General features: G+C 39.2%; 2 protein-coding genes across 2 annotated transcripts; one reads left to right on the forward strand and one right to left on the reverse strand.

Moving 5' to 3' along the window:
* Nucleotides 1–2,902: 2,902 nt before the first annotated feature.
* LOC138903081 (uncharacterized) lies at nt 2,903–13,682 on the reverse strand. The gene is made up of 2 exons (XM_070190996.1): nt 12,959–13,682; nt 2,903–3,138 (listed from the first exon to the last, which is right to left on the reverse strand). The coding sequence occupies exons 1-2, from the start codon at nt 13,680–13,682 to the stop codon at nt 2,903–2,905; spliced, it is 960 nt and encodes a 319-aa protein (XP_070047097.1).
* A 5,687-nt stretch (nt 13,683–19,369) lies between these two features.
* Nucleotides 19,370–20,684, forward strand: LOC104105447 (protein MIZU-KUSSEI 1). Its single transcript, XM_009613752.4, has one exon. The coding sequence runs from the start codon at nt 19,511–19,513 to the stop codon at nt 20,315–20,317; it is 807 nt and encodes a 268-aa protein (XP_009612047.1). The 5' UTR covers nt 19,370–19,510; the 3' UTR covers nt 20,318–20,684.
* The last annotated feature ends 1,305 nt before the right edge of the window (nt 20,685–21,989 follow it).

Here is a 21,989-nt window from a genome sequence, read left to right on the forward strand (position 1 = left end):
GTCTTTCTACTCAAGGCATCCACGACCACAATCGGCTTTCCCGGATGATAAAGGATGGTAATATCATAATCCTTCAGTAACTCAAGCCACATACGCTGCCTCAGATTAAGATCCCTCTGCTTAAATAGATGCTTCAAACTGCGGTGAACGGCGTAAACCTCACATGACACTCCATAAAGATAATGCCTCCAGATCTTAAGAGCATGAACTATTGTAGCCAACTCCAAATCATGCACAAGGTAGTTCTTCTCGTGGGGCTTCAACTGACGTTAAGCAAATGCAATACCTCGCCTCTCCTACATCAACACACAACCCAAACCATCGCGTGAAACATCACAATACACGGTATACATCACTAAATCGGAGGGGAAAACCAGCACTGATGTTGTAGTCAATGTAGTCTTGAGCTTCTAAAAGGTCGCCTTGAAATTATTGGACCATCTAAACTTAGCACCCTTTTGGGTCAATCTAGTCAAATGAGCTGCAATAGATGAGAATCCTTCCACAAACCGACGATAATAACCTGCTAGCCCCAAGAAACTCCTGATGGCGAGGCCAAATCTGAACTGCCTCGATCTTCCTGAGATCTACCTTAATATCCTCACCTAAAACAACATGCCCCAAGAAGTCATAAAATCTAACCAGAACTCGCACTTAGAGAACTTAGCATATAGATTTTGTTTTCGCAAGGTCTGAAGCACTATCCTCAAATGTTGCTTGTGCTCCTCCATGCTACGCGAGTAGATCAATATGTCATCAATGAAGACAATGAAAAATGAGTCAAGATATGTCCTTAACACTTGATTCATCAAATCCATAAATGTCGCAGGGCGTTAGTCAAGCCAAATAACATCAGTAAAAACACATAGTGCCTATATCTAGTTCGAAAAGTCTTCTTTGGAATATCTGAAGCACGAATCCTCTGCTAATGATACCCAGATCTCAAGTCAATCTTCAAGAACACTCTAGAACCCTATAGATGATCAAGCTAATCATCAATGCATGGAAACATGTACTTATTCTTGATGGTGATTTTGTTCAGCTGAAGGTAATCAATGCACACCCGCATACTCCCATCCTTCTTCTTCACAAATAATAGTGGTGCACCCCAAGGCAACACACTCGGCCTAATGAATCCCTTCTCGAGAAACTCATGAAGATGCTCCTTAAACTCTCTCAACTCCATAGGAGCCATGCAGTAAGGTGGAATAAAGATAGGCTGGGTGCCTAGTGCCAAATCAATGCCAAAATCGATATCACGATCTGGTGGCATGCCTAGTAGATCAGCAGGGAATTCATCAAAAAACTCCCGCACCATAAGCTCTATCAACTCCACAGGAGCCATACAGTAAGGTGGAATAAAGATAAGCTGGGTGCCTGGTGCAAAATCAATGACAAAATCGATATCACGATCTGGTGACATGCCTGGTAGATCAGCAAGAAATACATAAAAACTCCCGCACCATAACCACTGAATCTATCATGGGAGTCTCTACAGCATTATGTCGAACAAAGGCCAGATAAGCCAAACACCCCTTCTCGAGCATATGTCGAGCCTTAAAAAAAGAGATAACCCGACTAGATTTACTAATATATTAGCCTCTCCCCTCCAACCTAGGAAACTCTGGCATCGCCAAGGTAACAGTCTTGGCATGGCAATCGAGAATGGCATGGTATGGAGACAACTAATCCATGCCTAGTATAACCTCGAAGTCAATAATATCGAGTAATATAAGATGTGCTCTGGTCTCACACCCACAGAAATTCACTACACAGGGATGATAAACCCGATCCAAACCAATAGAATCACCCATTAGCGTGGACACATACATTAACACCCAATGACTCACGAGATACATCCAGATAAGGAGCAAATAGAGAAGAGACATAAGAATAGGTAGACCCTAGGTTAAATAGTACTGAAGCATCTCTACGACAAACAAAAATAATGCATGTGATCATTCCATCGAAGGCATAGAATCTAGTCGGAGCGCCACCTGACTGGCCTCTACCTCTAGGGTGACCCCTACCCACTCTCTATCCACCTATAGTCGGCTGGCCGGGCGGTGCGGCATTTGGTGCAGTAATCATAGGCCGATGGTCCTACTAGACTGCTTTTCCCCGAAGTCTTGGACAAAACATCTTCACGTGGCCCAAGTCCTTGCACTCAAAACAACCTCTCTAAGTAGAAAATTGTTAACTATGAGTCTGACCCCGATAACTCGAATACCCACTAGGGGGAACCCTGAATAGCTGGCAGAGGGTAAGTATGCTCTGGAATGGCGCTAAAGTAGGGTTGCGCCAAATCACCCCGAATAGGCTGTGGTGTTGAATGCATGGGCTTGCTAGGATTGCCCCTCATAAACTGACCCCCCACCCTAGATGGGGTGCCGCTAAATCTACCAAAATGTCGAGGTCATTTATCCCTCGACATGAACTCTCTGTTCTGATTGCGGATATGCTCGATTCTCTAAGCTATCTCTACAACCTGGAAGAATAGAGTCCCCTTCTCTGCCTCTTGTGCCTTAGAAACCTGAATCTCAGGGTGCAAGCCTGCAATAAACCTCTGTACTCTCTCTTCATGTGTGGGGAGTATGATAGTTGCATGACGAGGCAAGTTAGTGAATCTCGTCTCGTAATCAGTCACATACATCTGACTCTATTGGAGCTGCTCAAACTGACCATGTAGCTCTTCCCTCTATGATTGGGGAATATACTTCTCCAAGACGAGGTGTGTAAATTGATCCCAAGTCAAGGGAGGTGAACCTGCTGGCTTGCTCTGGAGAGAAGACTGTCACCATCTACGGGCCTTCCCCTCCAACTAAAATGTAGTGAAGTCCACCCCGTTAGACTCCACTACTCCCATATTATGCAACATCTCCTTACAACAGTCAATGAAATCCTATAGGTCCTCTAACTGTCCACCGCTAAATGCGGGAGGATGAAACCTAGTCCATCTGTCCAGACGCTTTTTCTCATCAACGGTCGCGTGCTGATCTTGTGTCTGCTCTAACCACTGCAACCAGCTGAACTCCACCTGTAGGTAGTACACCTGGGTCTGATAATTGACAGCAGCGTGCCAGGGAGCATGAGTGGTAGAGGTTTGTTCTCCCCCTCCCGCTTGAGATGTGGTCAAATCTGCAGGGAATAGTGCACCATGAGTCATATAATCCATGAACTGCAACATAGGACCCATAACCTCTTGAAAGCCCGGTATTGTCATAAAGTCTGCCGGGGTCGGCTCGGCTACAGGTACCTCATCTTGCTCCTCAATAATAGGATCCTCCACTGGAATCCACTGGTGGTACTACTAGGGAAACTATAAGACGTCCTCGTCCTCTAATAGGATTTGTGGCCCTCCCTCAGCCTCTACCTCTGCCTCTACGTCTGATGACTAGGGAGCAGCCCCTCAGCTGCCGGGTACTAAGATCGCGCGTGTTCTCACCATCTGTGAGAATAAGAGAAAGAACTTAGTACAACATCAACTGAATGATAGGAGATGAAGAAACAGAAGTTTCCTAACACCCCATAGCCTCTTGAAGACAAGTACAGACGTCTCTGCACCGATTTGAAAGACTCTACTAGGTATGCTCATGACTCGTGAGACTTATGTGAATCTAGTATTCTGATACCAAGCTGTCATGACCCAATTCTCATCCTAGTCCGTGATGGCACGCAACGGTGCCGTTAGGAAAGACAATGGTGAACCTCCCACTTAGTTATCCATTTTTAACTTTCAAACTCAGGAAGTTTCATTAAGTAAGTGGAGTTAAATTTAGAAATCATGGAACACATACATTCCTCCTTACCAAGTCACAGAGTATGAATAAAACATAAGCGAAATAATAATAATAACATCATGTACAACTGTGAACATCCACTAGAACTCCTAAAACCCGGTTTCACAAGTGCATGAGCAAACTAGCAGAATATATAAAATCTCTATAGCTACTGTCTGAAATAAAAGAGATAGAAATAATAAACATGACAAGAAGGAGACACCGAGTGCTGCATATCGAAACATGGAGAGCAGTTCACCTATACGTCTCTGGGTAGTAAGTCTACACGCCCAAATGACCACCTAATGTACTTGTCTCTGTACCTGTACAATCAATATGAGTACGTAAATCAACGCGTGCCTAGTAAGTATCTAGTCTAACCTCAAAGAAGTAGTAATGATAGGTCGACCTTGACACTTACTAGTGGTCAAATAATAAGATACATAAAGTAGACATGTATGAAACACAACAATTAGAAACAAGACAGATAAATATCAAATTATTACGAAAAACCTAAATAAAAATTATTATGAAACTACTAAATACCATAACCTGCCTCGAAGGCACAAAACCATTTGATACCAATACTAAATCAAATTTCAAGTATTATGCATGAGTCTGCCGAGCTGAACTGCCTTATCCCATAAGAATAGTGTTACACCATACTGTCGAAGCGAACGGCCCGATCCCATAAGAATAACTCACAATACTACCGAGGTGAACAACCCAATCCCATAAGAGTAATTTACAGTCCTGAGGCAAACGGCCCAATCCCAAAAGAGTAATTTAAAATCCTGTCGAGGCGAACATCTCGATCCCATAAGAGTAATTTAAAATTATGTCGTGACGAACAACCCGATCCCATAAGAGTAGAGAAAGTCTCTCACTCACGAAGATACATGCGAGTCGAGAAGATACAGAACTATTGTTCATCAAATATTTTACAAAATCCAAAGTGACAGACTTGGTCAATGTATTTATTCTAGTCTCAATCTAAGTCATAAATTCAAATATCAAACAAACAAGTTTAATTTAAATAGCACATTTAAGGCATGATGTGGATCTAGGTCTACCCGGACATAAATATGAATCTCTCTACGCACAGACTCTGGTCACCTCGTACGTATGTAGCACTCATAACAAGTAGCACAAAACAATTAGGATACCTACATGGATACTTTTCTCTTACAAGATTAGGCAAGAGACTTACCTTGTTTCTAAGCCCTCAACCCGGCTCTCAAACCTTATTAGTCACGTCGAATCAACGCCGAGCAACCCAAAACTAATCAAAGGACATATAAACCAATCAATATATGCTCAAAGATTCATAATTTAACTATTAGAGTAATTTTTCAACCCAACTCATAAAGTCAACAAAAGTCAACATCAGGCCCACGTTCCCGGATTTCAAAAATATTTGAAGATAAATGTTACCCATGTCATTATGAGCTCAAATATATAACTTGTTCCCAATTCCATAATCAATTTTGTGGTCAAATCCTATTTTTACTAAACACTAAGTTCTTATACAAAATTCCACAAACTCATATACTAAAATCTACTCATAATTGGTAGAAATCACTTACTTCATGATGCTCGATGAAAATCTCCCACAAAAGAGCTCCGAAATCGCCCAAGCCAAATGAAAAATGGTGAAAATGAGCCTAAGTCCCTTATAAATATTATGTTATGTCCCAGGATTCCTTCATCGCGATTGCGGAAAGCTCCTCGCAATTGCAAAGATCAAACTGCCTCAGCCCAGGTTTTCCTCTTCACGTTCGCAATACCTAGGTCGCGTTCACGATGCACATACCCCCGGCCCTCCGCGTTCACGGTCCCACAACTGCATTTGCGAAGGCTAAATGCCTTCCAGCTTCCCCCTGCCTCAGCCTTCTTCGCAATCGCGAAGATAGCTCCACGTTTGTGAATAGGAGCTAGGTCCTCAATCGCGTTCGTGGGACCCTCCCTATGGACCCCGTCCAAATATACCACCAAGTCTATAAACACAATATGGACCTACTCGAAGCCTCGAAAAAAAGTAAAATAATATCAAAACCAAGAATCGCACTTCAAAGCTAAATAAATCAACTTTAGAACTTCAAACTTCTTCCAACTAACTCCAAACGCGATGAATCATACATAGACAATTCGGAATGACGCCAAATTTTACGCACAAGTCAAAATTTACTATACGAACTTATTTCAAGGCTCGAAATCCCTAACAGGCATTACAAAGTCTACTTCAAATCAAACTTAAAAAACTCTAACACCTTCAAGATGCCAACTTACAATAATAAACGTCGAAACGCTCCCGGTCCACCCGAAACTCGATTTGAACATACGCCCAAGTCCTAAATTATCATACGAACCTATTGGAATCTTCAAGCCCCAATTCTGAAGTCGTTTACTCAAAATTTTGACTCAAGTCAAATTTGGACACCTTAGGCCACTATTATGGAACTAAGTATTCCAGATCCAACCCAAACCCTTCCAAAACCAAACCAACCATCCCCGCAAGTCATAAAATAGGAATAGTACATACGAAAAGTATTAAACAGGGGAAACGCTTTTTGCATAATACTTAACGAACTCTAACTTTAAAAAAGGGAAAGTTAAAAGTAATTATATCCTTTGTTAATCATCATCGATATTCCATGTTTTTCCTGATCTGATTAGACGTAGGATGCGGTTGGGTTTGCTTTAAATTGAAACTTGTATTGGGCCGTCAAAATAAGAAGCCCAACTATTTTACTAATTCCAACAAGACTGCTAATTTTCGCCCAATTTTAGACTAGGCAAGTGGCAACCAATACCAATATTTTTAGAAAACAATATTTTTCTTGAGAATGCAAAGAGGACATCGGGAAAAAAAAGAGAGACAATTATTCCATTAGCAATTAGCAAGTTGAACAACACTTTATGTTGATCCAAATTTGTCTAACCAGGAACATGATCAACTAAGGAATAACGTAACTTGATGTTCATTAATTCTACAAATGGTTTTGTTATCCTTGTCTAGTGCCAATATTTTCTCTTACAAATCGTTAAAATACTTTTGTTTGTTTTATGTAAGTGTGCGTCTTTCTATTTCCATTGATCACTAGACGTATTTTCCACAAAAAAAAAAAGTTTTGAAAACTATGTTATCTCATACCAAACACGACTCCATGTCCTCTTAACAATATTTTTTCTCACCAGAAGTTCCTAAAATTCGTATTCAAATAAATATAATAAGGTTCATTGCTGGGAGGGCAAAAAACCAAATAATCATTAATAAATTAATAGCTAATCAGTTTTACAGCAATCCTAAATAAGTTGTACCCGTTATTGACGCTGATTTGCAACAATATTGGGAGGATTCATGATGCTGCAAATATTTTTAAATTGCCAATATTATCTTTTACCTGAACCTGGGACGAGTTATACGAACTTCACATAAGTGGAGTTAATATTAGCCATAGCTAACTTGACAAGAAATGTATTTTACAGGCAAATCGATAAATGCAATAAAGTCTTTACATAATTTATTATTAGACTTATCATAGTTACAACAACAACAACAACAACAACAACAACAACAACAACAACAACAACAGCAGCCCAGTAAAATCCCACTAATGAGGTTTGGGGAGGGTAGTGTGTCCGCAGACCTTACCCCTACCCCGAAGGAGTAGAGATGTTGTTTTCGAAAGACCCTCGGCTCAAGAAAACAAAAAGACAAAAGATCAAAAGGAGACAATATTAGTATCACCATAGCAATCATAGAAAAAATAGGAACACCATGAAATCCAGAAGAAAGATGCAAAGCAAAAGCGATAACTAGTAAATAGGACCTGCAATGAAAAGCGAAATAGTAAGACACAACATTGTCACTAGCTATCTTAGACAAAAATCCTACCTCGCTAGTCCCACAATGGTACTAAGTAAGGCAAGACTCAACTACCTCCTAACCTACAATCCTAATACTTGACCTCCACATCTTCCTATCAAGTGTCATGTCCTCGGAAATCTGGAGCCTCGCCATATCCTGCCTGATCACCTCTCCCCAATACTTCTTAGGCCGCCCTCTACCTCTTCTCGTGCCCTCCACAACCAGCCGCTCACACCTCCGTACCGGAGTATCTGAGCTTCTCCTCTGAACATGTCCGAACCCTCTAAGCCTCGCTTTCCGCATCTTGTCATCAATGGGAGCCACGTGCACCTTCTCCCGAATATCATCATTCCTAATCTTATCTATCCTAGTGTGCCCCCACATCAACCTCAACGTCCTCGTTTCTGCTACTTTCATCTTCTGCATATGTGAGTTTTTAATGGGCCAACACTCAGCCCCATACATCATGGCCGGTCTAACCACCGCTTTATAGAACTTATCTTTGAGTATCGGTGGCACTCTCTTGTCACATAGGACTCCAGATACTAACCTCCATTTTATCCATCCTACCCCAATACGGTGTGTGACATCCTCGTCGATCTCCTCCCCTTCCCCCCTCTAGATAACCGAACCAAGGTACTTGAAGCTGCCTCTACTCGGGATGACCTGTGATTCAAGCCTCACATCCACGCCCACTTCACCCGGCTCAGCGTTGAACTTACACTCCAGGTATTCCGTCTCCGTCCTGCTCAACTTGAAACCCTTAGACTCAAGAGCCTGTCTCCAAACACTACAAAAAAAAATTGGAATTAGCTACGAACATCGTCGCTAATCTGTCGCTAAAATACTCGTAGCTAGCAGATATTCTTGATAATCCGCTGCTAATCCGTCGCTAAATGAGTTAGCGACGGATTTTACTATTAGCTACAAAATTTGTCCGTCGCTAAAACCTAATTTTTTAGTTGTAAAACCTCCAGCCTCTCGTTAACATCGGCTCGCGACTCATCAATCATAACTATGTCATCGGCGAATAGCATACACCATGGCACCTCCCCTTAAATATGGTGTGTAAACGTGTCCATCACCAGGGCGAATAAGAATGAACTGAGTGCAGAACCTTGGTATAACTCCATTACAATCGAAAAATGCTCAGAGTCGCCTCCTACTGTCCTAACCCGAGTCTTAGCCCCATCATACTTGTCCTTAATCGCCATAATGTAGGGAATCGACACACTTTTTGCCTTCAGGCATCTCTAGAGAACTTCTCTAGGAACCTTGTTGTAATGCCCCAACTGGTCATTTTGACTTTTAGAACCCCATTCCCCTAAATAAAACTCTTCGTATGTGCTTTTATTAATTTATCACTTTCGGGGATGGTTGGTTCGGTATTTGGAAGTGTTCGGGTTGAAATCGGAACACTTGGTTCCTTAAGATGGCCTTAAAATGCTAAGTTTGACTTCGGTCAATATTTTGAGAAAACGACCCCGGAATAGAATTTTGATGATTCCAACAGCTCTGTATGGTAATTTTGGACTTAGGAGCATGTTCGGAATTTTATTTGGAAGTTCGTAGTTAAATTAGGATTGAAATGACTAAAATAGGAATTTAAGCTTGGAAGTTTGACCGGGGAGTTGACTTTTTGATATCGGGGTCGGAATCCAGATCTGAAAATTTTTATAGCTTCGTTAGGTCATTTATGACTTGCATGCAAAATATGAGGTCAATCGGACTTGATTTGATAGGTTTCGACGTCATTTGTAGAAATTGAAAGTTTCAAAGTTCATTAGGCTTGAATCTATGTGTAATTCGTGTTTTTAGTGTTGTTTGATATGATTTGAAGACTCGACTAAGTCCGTATGATATTTTAGGGCTTGTTGGTATATTTGGTTGAGGTCCCGAGGGGCTCGGGTGAGTTTCTGATGCTTAACGGATCATTTTTGGACTTGGCTTAATAGCTGAAATTCTGGATTCTGCAGGTTGATTCCCTTCTTCGCGATTACGTGAGAAGGTATGCGATCGCATAGGGTTAATTGGACAGCTGGAATTTTGTGCTATGCGATCGCGTGGGCTAGTCCGCGATCGCGCAGGTTGGGCAAATCTGTGCATCGGGATCGCATAAGGTTAATTGAGGGCTGCTGAGTTTTGTACTTCGCAATCGCGTGAAGCGGGATGCGATCATGTAGCTTTGATATTTTGTGACTCGCGAACACGTGAAGAAGGTCGCGTTCGCGTAGATTAATGAGGCAGAAGCTGGGCCACGCGCTTAATGCTTCGCGATCGCGTGAGAAGGCTTGCGATCGCGTAGGCTTGCGGAGACTGTGCTTCGAGATCGCATGGGATATTCCGGGATAGCGTAGATTTAAATCCGAAAAGTGGAAATTTGTACTTCGCGATCGCGTGTGGATGTTCGCGATCGTGAAGAGTAAAAGCCAGGGTAGAGAGTTTAAGTTCTGAAAAAATGGGACTTTTTAATGGTTCGGAGCTCGGATTGAGGCGAGTTTTGGGAGATTTTCAGAGAAAATATCGGGGTAAGTGTTCTTAACTCAATTTTGGTTAGATTACCCAAATCCATCATTGTTTTTATCAGTTAATTGGTAATTTAAGTTGAAACATTTTGAAAACCCTCTTGGATAGATTTGAGGATTTGAGGGTCGAATTGTTATTGAAATTTAGTCATTTTGGTATGGTTAGACTCGTGGTTGAATGGGCGTTCATATTTCGTAACTTTTGCCGGATTCCAAGACGTGGGCCCCACGGGCGAATTTTGTGCTAATTTCAGATTTTATTGAAAAATAGAATTTTTTTTTTTATGAAATTGAATCCTATAATTTTTTTGACTATATCGAATTAATTATGACTAGATACGAGTCGATCAGAGTCGGAAAATCGAGAAAAAGGCATACTACTTAGCTAAATTGGAGCAAGTCGAGATAAGTGAGTTGTCTAACCTTGTGGGGGGGAAAGTTTCCCTAGGATTGTTATTGATGTGATAAATTAAAATGTGTTGAAAGTCATATACACGAGGTGACGAGTGTGTGTACGGGCTAAATGTGAAGGATTATGTCTTTAAATTGTGTAGATCGTTGTTGCATATTAACTAAATAATTTTACCTTATTATATTCTTCATCATTGATTTAAATGTTTATACTTTAAATTTGCTTGACCTTTTCCTGCTAATTGTTTTACCTTTTTAGCTGAAACTTAGTTTCCTTTTAACTGTGTATTATTTGAAGGTTGATTTTCTTTAAATTTAATATTATAAATATGAATTATTTGACATTTTAAATTTGGATTTTGAAGCAACGTATTAAATTTTTTTAAATATTATTTTGTTGAGTTATTTATTCCCGAATATTTTTGTGAGATTTTCGTACTCATTGTGATGGGACCATGAGCTCCTTATTGTGAAAAATATTATTGTTGAATTATTTTGGCATGAGCCGTGAGCTCTTTATTATGAAAAAATATTGTGGTTGATTTATTTTGGCAAATTGAAATATTTGGGCACTTGAGGTGAAAATTATGATATATTGTGATATTGATACGCATGCAGTGGTATAAGGTTTGGGTGTTGAAACGCATGCGGTGAGATAAGGGTGGCTTGATATGCGTGGCTAGTAGGGGAAACTACTAGAAGTCATGCAGTGTGATAAGGATGGCTAAAACGCGGGATACTATTTCGGAAAAAATATTTTCTTTACAATAAATTATGAAGGCTCCCGCAGTGATATAAGAAAATGAGATATTGTGAATTTATTTATGATTTGGGACTACGAGGCGGTACCTCGGAAGTGCTCTTGTGGATATTGATTTATGGCCGCAATTGCCTTTGATTATTGTTGTGATTTTCTTAAAGTTGAAAAGAATTATGTTTTGCTTCCACGATGTATTAATTGCCATTATTTGGTATAATTAAATGGTGATATACTAATTGATTTATTTTCATTATCATTTTATCTTATTATATTGTTAAATATTTTACCATGTTATTATTTATTTTCCAGTAGGGCCTGACCTAACCTCGTCACTACTCTACCGAGGTTAGGCTTGGCACTTACTAGGTACCGCTGTGGTGTACTCATACTATACTTCTGCACATCTTTTTGTGCAGATCCAGGTACATCTTATCAGACCAGGCATCAGTACAGTAGTTGTACGAGGAGACTTCGAGGTATATCTGCCAGCGTTCGCAGACTCCGAAGTCCCCTTCTATCTTAGTATATTGTCTTCCTTATTTTCTTTAGACTCTGATGTATAGAGACATAGAGAATAAATTCTTAGAAGTTTGTGACTTATTTCTACCAGGTTTCGGGAGTTGTAATTATTTGAATTGTAGTTTATTTATTTCAGATATCTATTATTATTCAGCATTGATAGGCTTACCTACTCTTAGAGACTAGGTGCCATCACGACCTCCTACGGAGGAAATTTGGGGTCGTGACACTTGTCATACACTTTCTCTAGGTCAATAAATACCATGTGCAGATCCTTCTTCCTCTCTCAATACAGTTCCACCAACCTCCTAACAAGGTTTATAGCTTATGTAGTCGAACGACCTGGCATGAACCCGAACTGGTTGTCGGATACAGACACTGTCATCCTCGCCCTCGTTTCAACCACCCTCTCCCACACTTTCATGGCATGACTTAGTAATTTGATACCCCTATAATTATTACAACTCTGGATATCACCTTTATTCTTATACAATGGAACCACCGTACTCCACCTCCACTCATCCGACATCCAATTCACCTTAAAAATAACATTAAATAACCTAGTCAACTACTCCAAACCTGCTCTCCCCACACACTTCCAAAATTCCACCAGAATCTCATCTAGCCCGGTCGCTCTGTCCCTGCTCATCTTACGCATAGCTCCCACGACCTCCTCAACCTCGATACGCCTGCAATATCCAAAGTCACGGTGACTCTCGGAATGCTACAATTTCCTAGCACAATATCTCGATCCCCTTCTTCATTCAGAAGTTTATGAAAGTAAGTCTGCCATCTCCTCTTAATCTGGGCATCTTCCATCAATACTCTACCATCTTCGTCCTTGATGCATCTCACTTGGTCCAAATCCCGAGCCTTCCTCTCTCTCAACTTGGCCAGCCGGAATAACTTCTTCTCCCCGCCGTTTTCCCTAGTTCCTCGTACATACGACCATAAGCCGCAGTCTTAGCCTCCTTAACCGCCTGCTTAGCCTCCTTCCTAGCTGCCTTATACCTCTCCATGCACGCTCGCCTCTCCTCCTCACCTATGCTCCCCACTAACTTCAGGTATGCCGCCTTCTTCGCTTCCACTTTACCTTGGACCACTTCATTCCACCACCAGTCTCTTTTGTGCCCACCAGAGATGCCCGTCGAGACCCCCAACACCTCTCTCGTAGCCTCCCTAATACAGTCTGATGTCGCTGACCATATAGTGCTCGCGTCACCACTGCTTCTCCAAGCTCCCATAGATGACAACCACCCCTCTAACTCTTGGGCTTTATCCTTAGTTAAGGCTCCCCAGCTGATTCTCGGTCTTCCTCGAGTAGACCTTTTCCTCCTATTTAATATAATACCAACGTCCATCACCAAGAGCCTATGCTGCGTCGCGAGTATCTCACCCGGAATCACCTTGCAATCCTTATACAACTCTCTGTCACACCTCTTGAGGAGGAGATAGTCAATTTGAGTCTTCGCCACCGTATTTTGAAAAGTAACCAAATGCCCCTCCCTCTTCGGAAAGCTAGAGTTTGCAATCACCAAACCAAATGCCTTAGCGAAGTCCAACAACGATGTACCTCCTCCGTTCCTCTTCCCAAAACCAAAGCCTCCATGCACCTTGCCATAATCACCATCGGTCGACCCAATATGCCCATTGAAATCCCTTCCTATGAATAGCTTCTCAGCAGACGAAACCTGGCGTACAATCTCATCTAACCCTTCCCAGAAGTGTCGTTTAACCTCCTCATCTAGGCCCACATGCGGGGGATAGGCGCTAACAATGTTTATGGTGCACTCTTCAATCACCAACTTAATAATCATCAATCTATCATTCACTCATCTAACCTCAACCACAGACTCTCTAGGTTCCTTATCCACCAAGATGCCCACTCCATTCTTACCTTTCTGGACTCCTGAGTACCAAAGTTTATACCCGTCTGCATCATTCGCCCTCAACCCTACCCACCTTATCTCTTGGACACACGCTATATTGACCCTCCTCTTTTGGAGGATCTTCGCGAACTCTATAGACTTACCCGTCAATATACCTATGTTCCATGACCCAATTCTCAACCTACAGACACCCTTGTTCCCTTTAACTCCCTTGCCTCCCGCCCCACCCCCCGTTCCCCCCCGAGAACATGACCTCACTCGACCATCCCAGACCACAACCACTATACCTACGGCAGAGTAAGGGGAATCACTAACACACGCAAGGTAACAGACCAAACTAGAAGAAGACAAGTTGCAACTACATGCACATAATACGGTGAATAATCAATTTAACTAACACAACAAAGGAAAACTGGAAAAACGGGAGGTACCAACTCCCACAAGTAGAACTTTGGAATTGTCTTGGATAAAAGGATAAAAGGCAGCTGACCCAATATTAACAAATAGCAAATTCTAAGCAAGAACAATAGAACTTGAAGTCATAATGAGTGCCGAGAAAGATGTTGTCCACAGCAGCTATGTTTTGGAATTTTCCGCCCGCTTCTCCCGAGGCTCGCTGGAAAATTATCTCAGCCGTCGCTGCCGCCGCTAGGCTAGGTCAGTGCGTTAGAAAATAGGGGGACAGAGGGTAGAAGCGACGAGGTATAAGGGAGAGAATGAAAGGAGAAGAAGAAAAGGAAAGGGAAAGCGGAAATATAAAAGGGGTAGATCTGGAAAGCGGGGGGGGGGGGGGGGGGGGAGGGGGGGGGCAAGCAGACAAGAAAGAAAGGGAAAGGGAAGTAATAGGGAAGAAGAAGAAAGCAGGAGAGAGAAAGAGAGGAAAAGAAGACAGGGGGTAGGGTGGGTGGTGGTGGGGTGGGGACTTATCATAGTTAATTAATTCATATTTTCATTGGTAAAAACCATACAGATTGTTTTTGAAGGAGGGGGGGCTAAGCAATCATTCTAAAAGACCAAATTTTCTTTGGAACTAAGGGTGTGTTTGGTACGAATGAAAATATATTTTGGAAAATATTGTTTTAAGTTTTTCATGTTTCGTCACCTTCAATAATTTGAAAAATATTTTCCTTTTGAACTCATAGAGGAAAATGACTTTCCTACCTAGATGAGGGAAAATATTTGCCAAAACTCTCTTTCAATCTTCCCCGCCCCTACCCTCACCCCTAAATCTACATATCCTTGCCATTTTGGGCCCCAGACTCTCGACGTACCTCTACCGCGACACCCTCCGCTCATCTTCAAAACCCCATCCCCGCCAACCTCTCCCTCCCCAACCAACGCTCTGCCCCCAACCCACCACCCACTCCTCATTCGGCCCCCTTCCCCTAGTTCTGGGTTGAGAGTCAAGATTAGGGGTTAGGGTTAGGTCAGGGGTTAATGTCGGGGCTAGAAGCATAGTTGGTTTTTGTGGTCGGGGTATGAGGATCAAAGTTCGTGGTCAAGGTTAAGTTCGGTTCAAAATCAGGATCGAAGTCGGGTTCAGGTCGGGTTTCGAGGTCGAGGTCAGAGTTAGTGGTCAACATCGAGATCGTGATTCGGAGTCGGGATCGAGATCGGGATTGAGATCAGGGTTGGGGTCAGGTTCTTCAAGGTCAAAGTTTGGGGTCCGAGGTTGGGGTCGAAATAATGATCCGGGGTTAGAATCAGGATCCTTCTCTAACTCTAAACCACGACCGCTACACCAACTCGACCTCGAACCCTAACTTCGACCCCTAATCCTGAATGTTGACCCTGACCTTGACCCCAACCCTGACCTAAGCCCCAATCACTGGTCTCGACCTTGGATCTTGATTACGACCCTGACTTGGAAACTCGCCCCGAACTCCGACCTCGACTCCTATCCCCGATCTTGACCCTCATCACCGATCTTACCCCTAAACCTTGACCCCGACCCTAGACCCCTACACGATCTGGACCCCAACCCTAAACCCCTATCTTGGCCCCGTATTTGAACTCCGACTCACGTCCTCGATCCTGACTCCAATTTAGAACCTCGATCCCCCGCCTTGACCCTAGGCCAGACCTCACTGCCATGCTCCTCCACGTGCCTTCACCCATTTCGTTTCCCATAGTGTTTTCCTAGATTATATTTTTCAAAAAACCTTTTTGTTAAGTAGCCAAATATCAAAAAAAAAAAAAAAAAAAAAAAGTAAAAAAATCACTTATTTTTCAAGAAATTTTTTTAGGAAAACATCTTCCATAGAAAACATTTTCAAGTGTTCCAATCCTAATCAAAGTAAAATCAGTTAAATGTAACATCAAACTCTCTGAAAGCAACATAAAGAATCGGACCCATCATTAGCACAATTATACGAGTGGGCAGACATGCCAGTTTTACAATGAAAAATTTGGTGGATTATTATTAGTTTTTTCCCTTTAGTTTTGAGGACTTAATAAAAGTTATTTACGTCACTTGCACTATTCATAAATCATATGCTTCTTCTGCTAAGTTGCCTAAGATAAATCATGGTAGATCTAGAAAAACATTGAAAAGATATATTCCCCTTACTGATTTAATAAGACGCTATTACTAATTTGGAAGATAAACAATTTTCATTAGATTAAGAAGATGATGGCTTTAATTGAATTGATTTTTAATAAAGATATTTTATGTCGAAAATGTTTCACCGGAAGCCAAACAAAGTTGTCTGCTTTCATTTTTTAAGGAAGAAGAGTCTTAGCCTTGTAGGTTTCCTTTGTCTCCTGTGGGCTGTGGCCTCATGTCATGTTGTGTGCTTCAAAGCCACATTTTGTAGTGGAAAAATATATATACTCAAAATCGTCTCTTTATGTCAAGCCAAAATATATCTAGATAATATGTTTTTATATATTAATTTTTGTTATACTGCAATTAATTAATGTATCTTTATATATGCTTCAACATTTATTTAATTGTAATTAATAGGGCGAATAAGTTTTTTATATTTATGCTGCCGACCTCAAGTTCATGTGATTTCATGGCACAAGTTTCATCGACATTACCGCCAACTTTTTTCCTTTCAATCTATGATCCATGTGATATATGATAAGGGTGTGGCATTAAGTAGGCCACTGTCTGTCCATAATTGCGATCCCATTACGCAAAAGAATTTCTGGCCACATTGTCTAATAGTTATGCATATGGTAGCATCGTACTTTTTGTTGAGTTACCAATAAGAGTATCAATTATAATGGTCTCCATTTTGATATGATGTGCCTTTAGCATATATATGGACCAGCAATATGTAAAAGGGCCACTTATTAATTTGACAGCCGATTGATTGTAAGAGTTATGGAAAAATATCATTAAAGGCTATAGTTACAAGGGATCTTTTCTTCAAGAGTGAAAAGCAATTAAGTAACACATGTATTACTTATTTGCTACAATTGATTAAATTATACTAAAGGGGTACGATGAGTGTTTGGCTAAGCTTATAAGTTGGTCAAAGTAGCGAATGTATCTCGTATTAAAACTTAAATGACGGAATTAAAGATTAGTTTGACGGAATTTAACTCATCACATACACTAATAACTTAAATTTTGTTTTACTAACAATAATTTTTAAAGGAAACTTGCTTTATTTTTCATGTTACTAGCTAATAAGACTAATTGTAAATGATCATCTCACTAAAATAACAAAAATTAGCGCGATGACCATGGTTGTATGTCATCACTAAATAGCATTTTTTTCGTCGTTGAATCTATTTAGTGACGGATCAACTTTGCCTCAGCCACTAATATGCTCGTAGCTAACTTCTCCCAGACAAGAAAAAGTTAAACTCTTGAACATATAATTCCCCAAAAATTACTAGCATAGTCGACTTTTGGAAATAGAGGTCAGAGCACCTCTTAGGCTCAGTGATCAGTCTTGTCTTTAGTCTAGATCATAAAAGAAAAATTGAGATATATATTTGATGGAGTGATGAAAAGGATAGTCACTTTAAATATAACAAATTAAAGTGAGTTTCAAATTGACAAGAGGAACTAGCTAGCAAAGTTTTGGGGATAGATGAGTTGCACCTATAGGCTATAGTGAAAAAAGAAAAGCATAAAGGGAATTGATGTTGATACTCCATGTGATAATCAGAGAGGCACATGCAAATACCAAAGCATCACTTAAAAAAGAACACTTTTTTCATCTTTTCTTGAAGTGTTTTTTCCTCACCTTCTCCCCACACCCCCAAGAAATTAATTGGTGGTGTGACAATATATCCTTATCTTATCACTTTCCAAGTTCTTTTTAATATTTATATTCCTCAATGAACTTGGTCACATCAAAATTTTGGCTTAGGGACCGTTTTCGTTTATATCTTGTTTCTAGAATTTAATAAATCTCTCCTTATATGAGTTTCATGTAATAATTGTGGCTTACTATATAGAGCTAAATGTGAATCCAGAATTTACAATGTAGATTCAGAATGAGAATAACATCATAATATTTTACGTTTTAATTATTTTTAAGTATGTACGGATAGTCAATAAGATTTATATAGATGATCTCAACTTAGTTTGTTTGGCAATGAGACATAGTAATAGTAATTGTTATAATATGAGTAAAAAACAATGGGTTCAATTGATTCGCAAAATTCGCTCGTTATTGGTCTTACTTCGATATTTGTAGGATCAAAGTATATGTTTTCCACTTCGGAATGTTACATTAATTTAAAGTTAAGCATTAAATTCTTACACCAAATCCTAGTATTTCTAGAACATAATGACAACTATTAGATGTCGGCACAATTATATGTAACTTCATATAAAATATTATACTCCTACAAATCTAATAATTTCCACAAATAATAAATAAACTAAGTTCTTATTTATAGATACTTTATTCTGTTTGTAAATCGAAGTATAGAGATATGGTTGAGATGAGAACACTATACTATGATGTTTCCTTCCATTTTAATCTGACAATTTTAAACATTATACTATGCTAAAGATAAAAGAAAGATAACAAATAAGATATTATTCCCAAATCGAATATGTAGTTGAAAATCAAACCAAGAACGTATCCAAAGGCCAAGACAGGACCCTCAAAATAAAATGTCCAGGAGAAAATTTAAAAAGCCTCCCTTTTTCTTTTCTTTTCTATTCTTTATTCCAATTTAACCAACTAGGAGTAATGTCTTCCATTCCCCACTTAAAAAGATTACAAGTACAACCTAACCAAAAAGTTGCCTTTTTCTTAACTTCTCTTTTATCCATTTTCCAAACAATTACACATATAATAAATATATCTCGATTTTTCTATGTTAATACTGTACATTAATTTTATACTGTCAAATTACTTAAATAATATTAATTTCTACGTCTTATCATGTATCATACTTTCATTTTTAATATGACCTAAAGAATTTCATACTTCCTTATAAAGTTAATTTTAAACTTTCTATTTTTTCTTTATTGAGAGATGATTTTTGGTCACATAATCGTCTAAGGTTTTTTTTAGATAACATTTCAAAAGTCTTTATTTTTTTTTAAAACTCCGTGCTCAGTCAAATATCACAAATATAAATTGGGACGCGGAGAGACTACCACATATAACGCAGATAATTGAATTAGTAACTTAAAAAATAAGACAAGTTGATTTCCTGCTACATGATGTTAAAATACACTAATACAAATTCATACACTAACAACATATATAACTAAAATCCTTTATAAATAGCAATACATCAAGATTCATCTTTCTGACCAGTTCCTTATTCAAGATATGGCCTTCCAATTCAAGAACCAAAACCCTAAACAAACTCACCACAATATGTCATCTATATACTCTAGCCCATTCAACCAAATGGAAAACCCTGCCTTATTATCATTACTCCAACGTAGTACCACAAATCATCATCATCATCAGAATCATCACAATTATAGTAGTAAAAATAATACAGAAGCCAAGAAAAGTAGAAAATCCTCAAGTAGTGGTGGTGGCATTCTTCGCATGTTTAAACTTCTTCCCATGTTAACAACTGGTTGCAAAATGGTAGCCTTATTAGGTCGTCCAAGAAAGCCAATGTTAACTGATAAAGCAACCACAGGTACTTTATTTGGTTACAAAAAAGGCAGAGTTAGTCTAGCTATTCAAGAAGATCCACACCGTCTTCCCATTTTCGTGATCGAGTTACCAATGCTCACCGGAGTTTTTCACAAAGAAATGGGATCAGATATAGTAAGATTGGCACTTGAGAGTGAAACAAAGACACCTAAGAAGAAAGTGTTGGAGGAGTTTGTTTGGGCTGTTTATTGTAATGGTAGGAAATTTGGGTATTCTATAAGGAGGAAAAATATGACTGATGATGAAGTTCATGTGATGCAATTATTGAGAGGAGTTTCAATGGGTGCAGGCGTTCTTCCTTGTCCACCTGATCAAAAAGAGAGTGCTGCTGATGGAGAAATGACTTATATGAGAGTAAGATTTGATAGGGTTGTTGGATCAAAAGATTCAGAAGCTTTTTACATGATAAATCCTGATGGTGCATCTGGTCAAGAATTGAGTATTTTCTTTGTTAGAGTTCATTGAAAATTTAAAGAATATTTTGTATGATATATCACCAAGGAGTTAGTGTAATGGGATAGTTCGGATTCCTTCGTTAGGTCTCGAATTTGAGCTCTGATAATGAAAAACATAACTTCTTAATAGGAAACACTTTAAGTTCCTTTATGAGGATTCTAAACGTAAATGCAAATTAGTCGAGTTAGTGGTTCGTACAATATAACCCTTGAAGGTTTAGGTAATTAAGAGGGAAAGTCAAATTCTTTTTCCCTCTATTTTGTTTCTAGAGTTACTAGAATATCTAGAACACAAGGTGATATAAATTGGTTTGACTTGTATTTGCTTCGAAAAGAGAGGGAAAAAATACTTTATCTAGATTGCTACTTCAGTTAAATTTTTTTATATGGAAAATTTGCAGTTTTCGTGTTTAACGTATATAATACTTCAAAAACACTTAGGTGCACCGATTGTGAAAATTGATGGCATGGAATTATTGAAACTTGGAAAGGTTACTGAAAATGAAAAACAAAGAAACATCAATTCTCGTTAGAAGTTCAGGTACATTATTGTATCTGTTAGGTTCATTTAAGCCAACTACCAAGAGTTATAGTGGAGTGATAAGTACTCTTGCATCCTTAGCCAGAGATTTTAGATTCGAGCCTTCATTTTAGAGTCTTGTTTGTTAGGGAGGGCTTAGCTTTCCGACGTTAATCCGGATTTAACATTAAAGACCGATGAAGGTACCGAACGGTTGGAAAACCAAAAAAAAAAAAAGGTTTATCTAAGGCATATTTTGAAAAGTAACTGCACAAAAGATGAGCAACCGTCTGTTTTTTGTTTTTAATTTTGTTGCTTTCTTTTGTTTCGTGTGCTTGTTTTCTTTTCTTATGTTTTTTTTCTATATAAGTTGCCCAAAATTGCCGAATGAGTTATCCTGCAAATTTGACTAATCGCAACATCTTCATTGATATTACTACTAATTTAATACCAAAAGTGCTTCCTTCCTAGCAGTATCCAGCATAAGGCTCATAATCTCGCCCTCTCACAGCAACAAGAGAAAAGGTAGAAAAAACTGCAGCATCTATGAGAAAATTTTATATTTTAGAACTTGTTTTAAAGACTTACCATCAGAGGCAAATCTAGGAAAATTTAGATTGCTTCGAAAAGAGAGGAAAAAAATACTTTATCTAGATTGCTACCTTCAGTTAAATTTTTTATATGGAAAATTTGCAGTTTTCGTGTTTAACGTATATAATACTTCAAAAAAACTTAGGTGCACCGATTGTGAAATTGATGGCATGGATTTATTGAAACTTGGAAAGGTTACTGAAAATGAAGAACAAAGAAACATCAATTCTCGTTAGAAGTTCAGGTACATGACTGTGTCGGTTAGGTTCATTTAAGCCAACTACCAAGAGTTACAGTTTAGTGATAAATATTTTTTCATCATTAATCATAGATTTCGAGTCTTGGTCGTCTTTGTTAGGGAATATTTATAGGTTTACTTTAGGTCTTACTATTCCTAGCTAGAAGTCTTTCAAATTTGTTAGAGCTTTTGTCTCTGTCAGTAAAAAAAATATAGAAAATTCTTAGTGGTAAGAAAATTTTCTTCTTAAGTTTTATATAATATTGGATTGAGATAGAGTTTAAATGGAGTAACATGAACAATTCATATGACCGACCCAAACATAATTGAAAT

The sequence above is a fragment of the Nicotiana tomentosiformis genome, chromosome 12 (genome assembly GCF_000390325.3).
Source record: "Nicotiana tomentosiformis chromosome 12, ASM39032v3, whole genome shotgun sequence".
Classification (NCBI taxonomy): domain Eukaryota; kingdom Viridiplantae; phylum Streptophyta; class Magnoliopsida; order Solanales; family Solanaceae; genus Nicotiana; species Nicotiana tomentosiformis.

Coding starts and splice junctions, on each gene's coding strand:
- LOC138903081 (XM_070190996.1), bottom strand. CDS start 13,682: ATGATTATTAAGTTGGTGATTGAAGAGTGCACCATAAACATTGTTAGC. Junction 3,139..12,958: donor GTGGAATGAAGTGGTCCAAG/GTAAAGTGGAAG, acceptor TATTCCCTGCAG/ATTTGACCACATCTCAAGCG.
- LOC104105447 (XM_009613752.4), top strand. CDS start 19,511: ATGGCCTTCCAATTCAAGAACCAAAACCCTAAACAAACTCACCACAAT.